This window comes from Poecilia reticulata, chromosome 18 (assembly GCF_904066995.2).
Source record: "Poecilia reticulata chromosome 18, P_reticulata-male-v2, whole genome shotgun sequence".
NCBI classification, from domain to species: Eukaryota; Metazoa; Chordata; class Actinopteri; order Cyprinodontiformes; family Poeciliidae; genus Poecilia; species Poecilia reticulata.
Genome location: NC_088847.1, coordinates 25,269,897 through 25,284,851, shown reverse-complemented (window position 1 = coordinate 25,284,851; position 14,955 = coordinate 25,269,897). Strand labels below are relative to the sequence as shown.

At 41.8% G+C, this 14,955-nt stretch overlaps 2 protein-coding genes across 2 annotated transcripts in view; one reads left to right on the top strand and one right to left on the bottom strand.

The window, feature by feature from the left end:
- Window positions 1-11,399: 11,399 nt before the first annotated feature.
- Window positions 11,400-14,955, bottom strand: part of LOC145548478 (butyrophilin-like protein 2) — a 79,659-nt gene continuing 76,103 nt past the window's right edge. The window contains exons 5-7 of the mRNA XM_081598927.1: window positions 12,637-12,954; window positions 11,703-12,026; window positions 11,400-11,628 (exon numbers count right to left, since the gene is read on the bottom strand). Coding sequence (XP_081455053.1) covers window positions 11,564-11,628; window positions 11,703-12,026; window positions 12,637-12,954 — 707 coding nt within the window. The 3' untranslated portion in view covers window positions 11,400-11,563. The remainder of the gene's footprint in view (window positions 11,629-11,702; window positions 12,027-12,636; window positions 12,955-14,955) is intronic.
- The window catches only part of LOC103460896 (uncharacterized), a 37,511-nt gene continuing 34,626 nt past the window's right edge, over window positions 12,071-14,955 (top strand). Inside the window, exons 1-2 of the mRNA XM_081598942.1 lie at window positions 12,071-12,090; window positions 14,816-14,927. The gene's annotated coding sequence lies outside the window, so the exon portion shown is untranslated. The remainder of the gene's footprint in view (window positions 12,091-14,815; window positions 14,928-14,955) is intronic.

The window sequence follows — 14,955 nt, the reverse complement described above, 5'->3', positions numbered from 1 at the left end:
CCTAGATGAGGTTCCTTCCCTCTGGTTCCTGGCGATCCAACGATCCCCTTAGCAGTTGTGACCCACCCGTCCTACGGTGCGTCCGACTGGTTCCTGCTCCCGTGAGTCTCTCTCTGGCTTGGTTTCCCCGGTGGGGCTTCCATCCGTGTCTGAAAGAGCTGTGTACTACACTGACTTTGCTGGACATCATTAAAACCTATAAGAGTTGCCTAGTTCTCCTTATGGTCTTTTCTGCATGTGGATCAGACAAATCCCTAAAACCATGACAGAAATAAGTGAACATAAATGTTTTTGTTATAGTTTTAAAGATACAATAATCTGTTAGACATGAAAAGAAGAAAATTAGGCCATGGAAAAAAAACTAAATCCTCATCAGAAATGTTTTATCTTTCTGTTAAGGACACTTTATGCATTGGGAATTATCCCCAACTTTCCTTCTGTGAGAGATCAGTACCCCGAAAAATAAGTAACATTGCAATATTCTTCCTGTTAAATCAGAGCAGTCTGGACCGACCCAGTTCCTCAGCAAAACATGGATCACAGATCCATGTTTTGTCTCAGTGACCAAAATCTGAATGAAGTTCAGCAGTTAGCTTAGCCTCAGTTAGCATCAGTTAGCTTTCAATTAGCCTCAGTTAGCATCAGTTAGCCTCCGGTTAGAATCTAGTTAGCCTCAGTTAGCCTCAAATTGGCCGCAGTTAGCCTCCGATTAGCCTCAGTTAGACTCTGGGTAGTGTTGCCACCTTTCAGAAATCAAAATAAGGGACGCCCACCACGGTGCGTCGTCCTGCTCTCATGTGGTGGGATGGCCGCTGCAGTGACAGACATTATTTAGGACAGTGTTTATTGTTTCTAAAAAGTGATACATACACTGCAAAAACTGAAATCTTAGTAAGATTAAATATCTTAAATTAAGGAGATTTTTCTTGTTTTCTTTCTGACAAGATAATTTTTCTCACCAAGAGGGATTTATGTTAGAATATTTTTCTTATTTTAAGTGTTTTTTTACTTATTTATCTCAGTAAGATATACAAGCTTAATATTAAGAAAATATTACTTATTATGAGTAAATATGTGCTATCAATATTTACCAATCAAACTTCAAGTCTAGAACTTATTTTATATAAGTAAAAATTTCTTATTTCAAGCACATAAAGCGAAATCACATACTTAATGAAATGTCTTCAGATAATTAAAACAGACTATGTCCAAATGGAATCATTTGTGTTATTGTCAATGAAAAACAATTTCAATTTCAGAGACAATATCAGTTTATATATTAAGATAATTCTTGTCATGTTTCCGTCTGCTATGGACCTTAATCTGATCTTAATGCAAGATGTGGGACCTCTTACTGACATGTCATGAAATTTCTATTGATGTGTGATTTGAAATGGCTGGTTTTCCACACAATGAGATTAGAATGAACAATATTGATTAGCTCAATGTCATGATAAATATTTTAACTTTTGGTTTATATTTCAAATTCTTACTTTATAAGTTACTAATATTAGTTTGAACAACATTTTATTCATCATGTTTGTAACCCCTTTTATGACATCATACAATCCAAATGGGAAAGCGCCCAAAAAGGCAGTGAGATAGTATTAATGTTCGATACAACAGATTTTCTTTCCGATCCAATACTGAGTAAAATTTAAGCTGGTATTGGCAATACAGATCCCATACTTTGCACAAAGACAGTTAATTTGTTTCTTAATTAAATAAAAAATAAATGTAATCCATATCTTGGCTTCATAAAAAGAACACAATGTACTCTGATGCACTCATTTTAAACTCAGAAGTACATTGAGACAACAATCTTGTTTACTATAAGCTATTTTAATTCAGCCGAAATATACAAAACATGTGAACATGGAGTTGCAAACTAAAAAAAGAAAATTAGTAAAGTAATAACCCTACTAAATATACTGCTAAAAAAAATAAAGGGAACACTTAAGTTTTCACTTAAGTGTTTAAGTGTTCCCTTTATTTTTTGAGCAGTGTACATCCTTGTTTAATTATTAAAACTACTATAAAATGACAGCTGAAATGGCTCCATGTCACTTTTATAATCTGTCAACATGTCCATTTCTGAGTGAGTGAGCGTCAGCAGCACGCTGCGCATGGGCATTACGTCCTTACACATTACATACTTACCAGGCGGAAGAAAAAGTAGTTCCCATTAACAACGTTTCATTTAGGCAAGATCTCAATAATTTAGTTACTTTCTAACGTGCTCTTGTTAATCTACATTATCTCAAATTACTAAAGTGTTGAAAGTATTGATCCTTGGATCTGACAATAGATTTTAAAGAATTAAGTTCTGGTATCGGAAGAATCGATATTTCAGTATCAATCCGCACATCACTAACGGCAACGCCAGAGATCATTTAACTGCCCTGATTAACGGTTAATTCAGTTGTAACAGCCTAACTAAGCTTTTATCTACTGTACTTTTATAAGATTTTCTTTTGGCAAATTCTCTAATCTCGGTTGGACATGGATGAAGATGGAGGACTTTTTTACGTGTATAGACCCTACAGCTGCTGTACTGAGGGGTAAGTTTAAAGTCTGTCTTTCTAAGATAAGCTAACTGAAGCTAGTTAGCATGTCGTGAAATGCCAATTTTCATCTGCGGTTAAAGAGCCGCTCTTGTGAATATGAGCTTTGAACAGTTATTAACCACAATAGCTGCGTCTTAAAAATAATATTAACACGAGTTTTGGTAGCTTCCGTTTTTAACATAGCTAAGGTGGCTTCTCATTTAGCTTCTGATTCGGGAAATGGTTAAAGGGCAATTCCGCCTAGTATTTCACTAACTGAGGGTGTTTGATGTGCTGTAATTTAAAAACTTAAATGCAATGAGTATAAAAGCCTAGGTTAGATATTCCACACTGTTACCAGGATATTTTAAACACTATTTTAATTGGTGAATTTAAATAGTCCTAGTTTGATTTAATTAAAATGACTTTCTTGCCACCTTGAATTCATGTAATATTGTAATTGAGCACATGAACTAAAATAAGACTTGTTTTATTTTTCAAGTAAACCAAACTGCTGCCACGGTGAAGCCTATGCCAGACTCGTCTCCAATCACATATTGCACCATCTACAAGAAACTTTGGGAATTGCAAGTGACGACGTCCTTCACGTTCCTGAGGTAAGAAATTTATGATAATGTTCTTCCATATCAGCCTCAGGAGATGATTGAGGGATGAAGAGATGCTGATTTCTGGTTCTTTAGGTTCTAACGGGTCTACAGTTCCTCTCCTGATCCATTCTGTCTGGTATCACACTGGGCTCTAGGTAACCGTGGCAACAGCGTCCTGGGGTCCTTTAGCTCCCGCCACCAGTGTTTTATTTTGGTGGTTGTTGCACTTAGTGTTGATATGTGTGTGATAGACATGTCTATCAGACATTTATAGAAATACGGAACAAATACGGAGGGCTAGCTTTTCACCACTTTACGAATCAGAAAGATGTCCTCTAGGGAATAAAATAAAATGTTTACAGGCTTAAATAATCTAAAGAAACTTCACAACCCCCCCTTTACAAACTTTTGATTTAATGCCTGAACTCGGAGAAAAACAGATGATTGTCTGTTCCTGTGAAATGTGTCATGAAATGAGACGAGAACAAAACAACAGGTTTCAGGCAGAGGACAGAGAGGAGGAGCAGAGCAGAGCTGCTGGAGGAGAAACAACAGAACATCCTGAAACAAATGTCCGACTCAGTTCATCAGCTTCAGCTCATCTTTCTAACACAGCAGGACAATGGTATGTATTTAAAGCTATAGAATGGCCTAGTCAAAGTCTAAATTTAAGTTGGGTTGCTGTGCAATAAGTTTAGTCTTGCCATTGTTATTTTGTGTCCAGTGTGGCTGAATTAGAGCGATTCTGTGAACTGGGCCGATCTTCCTCTAGTGACGAGGCGTTGCTGATTACTGCAGTCGGTTGTTGGCAGCTGATGACATTTTTATTTGAAAACATATTTTAGTTTATGGTGCAGATTCATGATCTTCTGTCAGACAAACAGTATCTAAATCAACATCAATGAGGAAAAGTCTGAATGTTGATCTATTGAACATGTTTACTCTGAAGAACCAGAAAGAAAAAAATCACACATTACAAACATGTTTACTTCCTGTTTCTTGGTACAATGATTGTTAAAAACTTTGTGGTTTCTGCAGCGTTTCAGTTGAATTTCCATCGTTTATATTTAGTGATGAGCTGCAGGGTGTGAAGATGAAAAAAACTGAGATGAGCTGCTGAGACTGGAGGGGTGAAAGGTCAGAGAAAGGCTTTGGTTGGTTTGTAAATGTGTGGAACAAACTGTGAAGAGCAAACAGACGTTTAAACGATGATCTAAATCTGATGAACCTTTGAGAAGCAGCAGGATGAAGCTGCTCCTCCAGGTTTCCTGATTAAATTAAACTCAGCTGCCTGGTGGATTCTGGAACATGCTGAGGATGTTTGACTCGCCTCAGAGTCTGGAAGCAGAGCTGATGAAATGTTGCTTCAGTTTCTGATCTTCTTTTCCTCAGCAGAAGTTTGTCCTCTGATCAGCTAGAGATCCTGAGAGACTCCCTGTTATTCTCTTCCATCACATCCCCATACCGCTTCTCCCCCACAGTTTGGGAATCTCTGCATTAGTGGAACAATCTGTAACAGGAATGAAGATAAAATGACTTTTTAATGAGGATTATGTTTCTCCTATGACCTAATAATCTTCTTTTCATGTCTAACTGATTATTGTACGTGTAAAAGCATAAAAAAATTATTTACTGTTTAGCTATTGCTGCTTCAGCTTTGTTCACCAGTGTCTGCTGTAATCGACCCCCAGCCTGCTTGGCGCCCTGGGTGAACCACCTTTCAGTCCGGACCGACCCAGTTCCTCAGCCTCTGATCTGTGATCCATGTTTTATCTAAGTGATCAAAATCTGAAGTTAGCTTAGCCTCACTTAGCCTAAGTTAGCCTCACTTAGCCTAAGTAAGCCTCAGTTAGCATCAGTTTGCCTAAGTTAGCTTCAGTTAGCCAGCAGCCTGTTTTGACCCAGACCTCCATCCTGTCACGTTCATCCTACCTGATCTCTCTTCCTGCTCTTCATCACTCATCCTCTTCCTCACTTCCTGCTCTCAGTCTTCATCTCTATCTGCTCCTCTTTGTTTCAGGTTCCAGTTCCAGGTTGAGAAAATCTATTTCCTTGGGCCTGAATCTACACTGATTCTCCTCAGTGACCTGTAAGGTCAGCAGGTCATCAGAGAGTCACCTGATGACCTGCAGCAAAGGTCATCAGGTCAGGACTCAGACCTGCGGCGGCCATGTTGAGGACTGAGGCCTCCATGTTGGAGTCACATGTTTTATCCCTGTTTCACCTCAGCAACCGTAACTTTTCTGAAGTTTGATGATTTATATAGTAAATTTCAGAAAATAATTTTAATTTACATAGTTTTAAATACTTTTAGGCTTTATTGTCCTTTATTGTCCTTTAGGACATGAACAGGAGGGACGACCTGCAGCCAAACCTGAGAATCAAACCCAGAGCAGCGACTGCAGCCTCCAAACACCCTGGATGGTTTTAACACCTTTACACTGATGATGATGATGATGATGATGATGATGATGTTAGTGGAAAATGACTGACTGGTTTCAGTTCCTCTACAAACAGGAACAAGTTTCTCTAAGAAAAGCAGCAGAACCCTGAGGTCCGTTTCTCAGGAGGTTGAGTTTCAGAACCTGCTGCAGTTCAGTCAGTTTAAAAACATTTAAAAATCTGATCTGATTCCAGGTTTAAAGTCAGAGAACTGAGATATAAACCCGGTTCTGTTCCTCCAGAACCTCAGACGGTTCCATGACCCAGTTTTCTGTTTCTGGTTTCTCTTCTTCTCCGTTTCTTTTAATTTAGTCCTTTTTTTCCTTCATTCTCTCAGAATCTCCATGATTCTAAACTCATGTTATGATCTAAACCTCCTGATCCAGACTAAAATCCACAGAGAATAAATAATCTGCCTCTAATCCAGCTGTGACCCTCTGTGACCTCAGGGTCATCCAGACACTGCAGCTCCAGGACCAACAGCGCCCCCTGGTGGCAGCGGCTCAGGTTTCATCCAGAGGCTGCTGCTGCTTCATCATCATCATCATCATTGAACAGAGTGAGAACCTAAACTAATATCCTGTATTGATTAAATGTTAATAGAAAAAGTGAGTAAAATATTAAGGAGATAATAAACAGCTACGAACCCAGAATGAATAAAATCATCTTTAGTTTAGTTATTGATCTGAATCCAGTCTGACATGTTGATGGTTTCAATCAGTCTGATTGATTAATCCTGTAGCAGCAGCTGCTCTGCCCCCTGCTGGTCATCTGGCTGAACTTCATCTGAACTCAGAAACACTTTGATTCTCTGAGCTGCTCGTTTATTAATCAACATTATTTTAATTATAAATTAGTTAATCAATTATCTGCCTTTTAGCTTCTCTGTGCACAGAAAGAGTTTCAGCTGTTTCCATGGTAACGACCTCACCAGCCCAGGGTAGGCAGGAGTTTGATGATTTCACTGATGATGTCATCACTGAGCGTGACCTTTGAACTGACTTTGTCTCAATGGATAAATTATAAATGTAGCTTTTTAAAAAGTTGTTCTTCATGCTTCTGGATTTCTGTTTGGATGCTCCGGTTCTTCTTCTCTCCATCCTGGTTCCCAGATCTCTGGTTCTGCTGAACAAATTGAACTGGAAAACACAAACAGGGAGAAGGTCCTCGCTGCAGCAAACAGGAAGGGGCGGGGACGGACCACAGTCAGTGTCATACCTTATTTGGAAATGGGACCATTGCAATCCGGCAGTGAAGGGGGCGCTATTTCCTATACTTCCGTTTTTATTTTCTTTTGAAATCTGTGATATATTTTCGCCTTTAGGAAGGAGTTTCACTCTAAAAATGTATTTGAACTTCTTCTTTTATTTACTTCAGCAAAGCTCACAGTTTTGATCCAACTCTGTAGCTTTCAGTGAACTTCTAAATCTGCTACTTAGTCGCATTTTTTTGGGCCTGCTACTGCCTCTAGTGGCGTGGGGGTGGTAGCACAACCAATATAATTACATTACAAAATCAGAATACCACAAAATCTGTATTATTTACTATTAATTTCGGCATTACCGGCAGGTTTTAATTCTTAGCAGCGGCGGAGCCGCTTCCGCAGTGGTTGAGCAGCGGACTGCGCATGTTACAGTCTAATTAACTTCTACCTAATTTATTTCAAGATAAACTGCCGGCTCCTCAAATGGATTAACACAACGTTGCATTCTCTTTAGTTTTCTCTGGTCTGTAATGGAGACTTGAATTTAACGCACCATTTCGACCAAAGGTTTTGAATGCGCTTCCTAACCAGACGCTCCAAAGCGTCCGGTCTTCAACTCGCTGTCAGCTCCCGGTCAGAAAGACGCTTTTAGTTCAGAGTCCATGAGATGATATTCAGAAAGGATGTTTTTATTGATTGATTTCAGTTGCCTCAGAGATTAAATCTTTGCGTAAAGTCTATAATGTCGGACCATGTGAACCAGTCAAGGGTGTTAATTACAACCCATCAAATGAAGGACCTGATCTGATCGTTTAAAAAAATAACCGGTCAAATACGGAAAATATTCGGTTAACGTACCTCTGTGTTGGGGTGAAGAAGGATCAGCTTTGCGTTCAAGGACAGGCAAACATCTCTTAATCGTTTTGTGAAATACATGTTGGTTGCGTAATAAAAAAAAAGTTTTGTGAATGAAGTTGAGAGTTAATATCAAAACTTTTTGTTTGCTAACCACCGATTTAAATATTGTAATTTTTAAACTGAGCAGTAATTTTACATCCATGCAAACTGAAATGTAGTATGTAAAACTTCAATACATAAAATCAGTTATTTAACAATATGAGGTGTTTATAAGTCTAGTTTTCCAGAGCTACAATCTGCAACTTTAGGTGCAAAACCTGGCAGAAAAAGCAACAGAAATTCACGAGAATGAGATTAAAACTAAACCACTTGTTTAGATTTGGTTTTGAAATATAATAAATGGAACATTAATAAACATTCTGATGTGTAAGTGGTAACAGACAAAATGTTATGCTTCATTTTTTGACCCTTTCATCACTGTGTATTTTTGTTTTCATGATGTAAAGCACTTTGAACTGCCTTGTTGATGAAATGCGCTACAAGAATGAGCTCGATTGTTAAAACTATCATTTACAGGGAAATAATGAAAATTGTAGGACTGGGCAATAAAACTATTTTATTGGGTTTTCTGATTATGTGGATATGATTTGGGGATAATCTGGATTTATTTTTGAACAGACTCCTTGGGCTTCTTTAGTGAAGTCAGCTGACTCACAACCAACCAGAATGTTTTACAGTTTATATTCAGCAAATTTGCTGATTCAGGTCTAATCCCCAAAGGATTATTGAAATAAAACCAAGATTTTGAAAATATTTTTTTGTTTGCAACTTTTAAGAAAAGGAGACAAAAACTAAACTGAAATCTACAAAAGAAAAAAACATTTTATTTGTCACTTAATCTGTTGTGAGAGATCAGGTGTTTGACAGAATAGCCCAGTTTTTTATCCAGGTGATTCTGCAGATTCAGACTCAGGAAACATCCAGTAAAAAAAAAAGACATTTTTCTGACATTCATCCTGAATGTTCAGAGAAAACTGAAACCAGGATCAGCAGAAACATCCAGATTAACTCAGAAACCAGAGATTCATTCAGCCTTAAAGCGTCGAGCAAAATACATTGTACATTAGAAAATTCACAAGAAATAAAACAAATGGAAAAACATGAGCATAAAAGATTATTTTAGCACATATACATGCATATTATATGAACACTGTATGTGGTAGCATGTATAGAACAACTCAGTCTAAAGCCTCAGCTAAGGTCTGACTAAACATATAAGATATTTCTATCAGTGACCAAATTATTTCCTGGTGACAAGTCCGATGAGGGTCTTCAATGTGGGGGTTTAAAATTCAGAGTTATGTCTTTTAAGGCACAGTAACGCATGGAACATGTAATAAATTAATTAAATGAGGTGTGACCAGCACGTGGAGATTTTTTTTTAAAAGTAACAAGATGCACCCGAACACAGATTTATCAGTGGGCAATATTTTATTAAACAATTCTTTAAAACGAGGCTTTAGGCCCACTACTCTGTCCCTGGAACAAAAGGAACACACAAGGAAAAAAAGGGACGGACAAGTTCAATTATTCCAAAAATAAAAAACATGCAATGCAAAAGAAATTAGTAAATCAAACAAACAAAAAGAAAACAAATTAGTAACTTCAATCACAAAACAAAACTATGAAAGAAAACAATGAAACAAATCGTTGTCATCCGCTTCCAAATGCCCTTCTATGGGACCAGAGGAGTAACGCCCCGCCCACACAGCCGGCCCAATCAGCAACGGGTTTAGTTGAGGCCCAAACAAACAGCAAGACAAGACAAGACAAGACAGCAGAGCGTCCAAAGCGCTGCAGCTCCAAACACAATCAGGTGCCTGAAACAGAAAACCCATTAACGGTGGATCAAGATAAAACACAGCCTAACCCGGGAGGAAGCGGGTCAGCAGGTGAGGACCAGACGGAAGCCGCACGCCACAGCAACCCCCAGCTGCAGCCGGCAACGCCATCAGAGCAACACTGCAGAAACGCACGACAGGTGTAGCACCCAAAAACCAACCATGATCTCAGCCACGGATAGAAAAACTGCCACTTACGATCGCAGACGAGTCGACCAAACCCACAAGCCGACATGTAGCCGCCGACCGTAGCAACAGTGGGAGACAAAGACGCACGCACCTTGCAGCGGCCCTCCCAACTATAAAGCCATTCGCCCCGCCCACCAATCAACGGTGCCCGGTCCAGGGAGGGGGTGGAACACCATCCCACCACAGAGGCATAAAATTCATGCTTTTCTTGAGCAGAAATATGTTAACACTCAGCATCTTATGCAAAGTAAAAGTTAATGGCTTTAGTAAGGCTTCACTATGAAATAAAAATGTGAAATAAAGAAGATTCTATTATTTGTACTGAAAGCACATTAATAAGCAGGATTTATATAACAATAGAAATAAACAGACAGTTTGGAGGTGTCAGAGTTGGATTATAATCCAGGACTATAATAATCTGTCTCTGCATCTAATCTAATAAAAGTTAATAAATTCAATAATCAGTGGAACTGGATCCTAAAGTCTTAAGGCAAAAATTATTCCAGGATTTTTTTTGTCAAAAGCTCCAAATTGTAGACTGAATAGAAGAGGAGGAGCCACAGACTCTTCGTTCTGCTGATCAGGGCCATCCTGATCAGCAGGACTATTCTTCAGACTGGACTCTTCTCCTCCCTGATGGATCCAAACCAGTTCCAGTCATGAACTGGTTCCTCAGGCAGCAGAAATGATTCAGTCCCTTCAGTCATCAATAATCACTAGTGATCAATAAGAGTCTGCTGACTAGGCCTGTCGCGATAAACGATAAATCAAGTAATCGGACGATAAATTAAACCTATCGACCTCATTTAATTATCGTCTCTTCCTGCCTTTTTTCTTACTGTTGATGACACTGAATAAAAAAAGGCTCAACTCCGGTCTCTCCACTGACCCTCCCGTCCTCATTTCCTTAGTCTAATGTCCAGCGCACACGACACGAGTTGTCGGCCCATTTTCAAACCCTGAGAGACACATTAGCCGACAGAAATCCTGGGTATAACGGTTCGTGTCCAACAATGGGCACAAAATAATGGCTACAAGTCCATCCATCCATTTTCTAACATCCTTGTCCCTCAGTGGGTCAGGAAGTTCTGGTGCCTCTCCAGCTAACGTTCTGGGCGAGAGGCGGGGTCACCTGGACAGGTCGCCAGTCTGTCACAGGGCAACACAGAGACACACAACCATGCACACACACACTCACACCTAGGGACAATTTGGAGAGGCCAATTAACCTGACAGTCATGTTTTTGGACTGTGGGAGGAAACCGGAGTACCTGGAGAAAACCCACCATGCACAGGGAGAACATGGAGACTCCATGCAGAAAGACAGGGAATCAAACCCAGAACCGTGTCAGCTGTTTGGGATTCCCCTCCGTAATTTCCCCTCGGCCACGACTATCTACCGTAACACACCACACACTGCAGGATGATCGGTTACAAAATCACCAGCGAGAATCGTAGATCGGCCAACAATCTAAGATGGTCTTAAGGGGAAAATAAGGGCAAAAAAACGTGTAGTGTGAATTATTGCATCAGGTGGTCCGATGTGCCCATCTTCTCTATTTAAATCTAGTGATTACTGAAGGACAACGTAGTATACAGACTTCATAATCTGCACTCTTTTGGTTGAATGCAGTATTTATTTCCACTTTGGCTTCAAGTTGTTTACTTCCTCAGCAACATTTGTTATTGTGACAGGCTTATTGCAGACTGGACCAGAGGACCAGGAAGTGTCTTTGTTGGTCCATCAGAACCTTCACTGAGATCGGCTCTGATCCAAAGTCTGACTGGATCAATGATCAGAGATGATCAACCTGATCAGACTGATTGATCAGCCAGCAGTGGCTTCCTGGTGTCCTCTGGTTGGTCCTGGACTGTCCCTGCTGAGGAGACAGAAGACAGTTAGAGAGACAAAGACAGGAGGACAAAAGACAATCAGAGAGACAGATGGACAAACCTTTGATGTTGAGCTGAAAAGTTTTAATTCTCAGCAGTTCTCCGTTCCTATAAACTCCACATCTGAACCGTCTGATATCTTTCTCAGTGGGTCGACTCAGAGTCAGACTGAGGTCTTTAGTCTCCAGAGCGTCTTTGTTCATCCTGGTTCTGTCTTTGTAGAACTCAGCCTGTTCTACAGGCCGATCAGAACCGTTCTGATACACATGGACGATCCTCTCTTTTTTGTCCCACCACTCCACTCTGTCTCCCCTCCGCAGGTCAGAGGTCACCTTGAACTCCAGCTGGACAAACTCCGCCCCCTCCTCCACCTCCACCTGTAGGTCTGAGAGAAGCAGAAAGAGGAAGATGAGCAGCAGCAGCAGATCTTCATCACTTCCTGACTGAAGGTGAGAGCAGCAGGAACAGGAAGGTGGATCTTTCTCCAGCTGGTTCTGAAGCAGAAAGTTCTACTGGGTTGAACTGGACTTTCCTTCCAGGTCCATGTTCTGCTGAAGAGCTGCTCTGCAGGTTCTGTGGACCTGGACCTCCAGTCCAGATCAGCTCCCAGCACCAACATCCCATAATAAGCAGAGAGTTGGTGGACCAGTCAGGAGGTTCTGAGTGTTTGGGTCAGAACCAGTTAGTCTCAGTAGAACCGAGCCGTGAGGCACCACCTTTGGTTCTGCTGCTTTCACCATGAGACCTGAGAGCGGACCGGACCCAGTGGAGCCCAATGATGGTACCGACTGGTTCTGATGGTACCGACTGGTTCTGATGGTACTGTCAGTACCGACTGGTTCTACTGGTACCGACTGGTTCTGATGGTACCGACTGGTTCTGATGGTACCTACTGGTTCTACTGGTACCGACTGGTTCTGATGGTTCTGATCCAACACAAATATCTGATCACTGAAGTCTAGAGAAATAAAGATAATCAAATTTAAACCACTGACCTTTGACCTCCAGCTGAACCTGTTTCATCATCAGGACGGTTCCGTCTCTGGAGACTCTGCAGGTGAAGACGTCACTGTATGTAGGATTCATCAGAGTCAGACTGAGGTCTTTAGTCTTCAGTGGGTTTTCAGCCATCTTGGTTCTGCGTCTGTAGCTCTCATGCTGTTCATCAGAACAATCAGAACCGTTCTGATACACATGGACCTTCCTGTTGTCTCCGTCCATCCACTCCACTCTGACGTCTCCATCCAGACTCTCTGTGATTCTCCAGGGCAGCTTAACAGACTCCACCCCTGATTCCACCTCCACCTGTTGGGCTGAGAGACAACAGAGGACAAGATGAGTTGGACAGACAGCAGCAGCTCTGAGGACATGTCCTCTGACTGGATGAAGGTCCAACATGTTGGACTGGTTCCATCTGAAATGTGTCCCATGTCTCCACTGAACAGAGACACTGTTGTCTCTGCTGTGTCCAACCAGCAGCAGGTGGACAGAATGTCCTCAGTGAGGACAGCAGGAAGCTGCAGACTGTCCCCAGCAGCTGTTGGACTCTGTGTCCCCGTCTGTCCTGGACCTCTTCCTCCTGCTCTGCTTCCTCATCTTCATCACTCATTACATCACACTGACCTTTGACCTTCTAATCAGCCAATCATCACTATTGATCAGAACCAGTCAGCTGATTGGAAAAATACATTTAAACCACTGACCTTTGACCCGGAGCTGAACTTGTTTCTTCATCAGGACGTCTCTCTTCCTGCTGTAGACTCTGCAGCTGTAGATTCCACTGTCTTCACACGTCGGTCGTCTCAGAGTCAGGCTGAGGTCTTTATCCATCTTGGTTCTGGTTCTGTAGCGCTGGTTCTGTTCAGCAGAACAATCAGAACCGTTCTGATGCACATGGACCTTCCTGTTACATAGGTCTGTCCACTCTATTCTAACGTCTGCAGGCAGGCGGGCTCTAAACCTGCAGGGCAGCTCAACAGACTCCTTCCCTGATTCCACCTCCACCTTTGGGGCTGAGAGACAACAGAGGACAAGATGAGTTGGACAGACAGCAGCAGCTCTGATGGTCTCATGACTGTCTCCTCCCTGTCTCTGTGTCTCCTGGAGGACTGTCTGAGGACAGAGACATGTGTCCATGTCCCCTGATCTGGTGATGAAGTGGAACCAGCTGCTGCCTGGCAGCAACCCACCAAGCTCTGCTCCATCCTCACCGACTCTTTAGGTTCTGTTTGTCCTCAAGAGAGACAGGAAGCTGCTGACCCACAATGCACCAGGAGCTGCTGACCCACAATGCACCAGGAGCTGCTGACCCACAATGCACCAGGAGCTGAACACCCACAATGCACCAGGAGCTGCTATGGAGGAGAACAGACCCTGACCAAAGGCATTATGGGTAATGCAGTTCTAGAGACTCACCTGGTTTCCAGCGGAGCCAGAAATAAACAGAAACTCCTGCAGCAGCAACCAGAGCCAGAACCAGTAGAACCAGTAGAACTGTGGCCCAGACTGGAAACGGTTCTGTGGAGACAAATGAAGATGGATGAGTTTTAATAACAGAATATTTTAATAATCAGATGATTTTTCCATTAAATCTGATTTAACAGACAGGAAACCTGGTTGGTTCAGAGTTTGACTAGACGAGATCTGATTGGTGGAGCTGGTTGCCCTGGTAACCAGAACATGATCTGGATCAGCCCAACCTGATTCTGATTGGTTGATATTGATAGAAAGTCAGGATGAGGAGCTGATAGAACCAGAACCGGTTCTGGATCAACTTGATCTTTATGGATCAGAACCTTCAAAACTCTCCTGGTTCTGGTCTAAATCTGTTGGTTGGAGCTGATATTATGGGATGTTTCCATGATAGTTTCAATGATTAACAAAGAGCAGATGACCCATAAAATGCACTGAATCCGACTGAGCCTCAGTTCTGGTTCCACTGTAATAATTATTATAATCAATTAGAGCGTTTTCACTGTGACCTCATGGTGGCGCCACTGAGCCTCAGTGCCACAGAGCCTCAGTGCCACTGAGCCTCAGTGCCGCTGAGCCTCAGTGCTCAGTGGCACTGAGCGATTCCCATCCTCTCTCCGCCCCTCCTCTCTCTCCCCCTCCTCTCTCTCCCCCTCCTCTCTCTCCCCCTCTTCTCTCTGCCCCTCCTCTCTCTCTCTGCAGCAGACGGACCAGCAGCAGGAAGTAGGCGGCTCAGTGAGCCGTTCTCAGCTTCAGCCAAACATCGTCAGGTCACTGAGAAGAACAATGGAAGGAACATCTCACTGTCTGATCTGTAAGTAAAGTTTTAGTCTCTTTCTGCT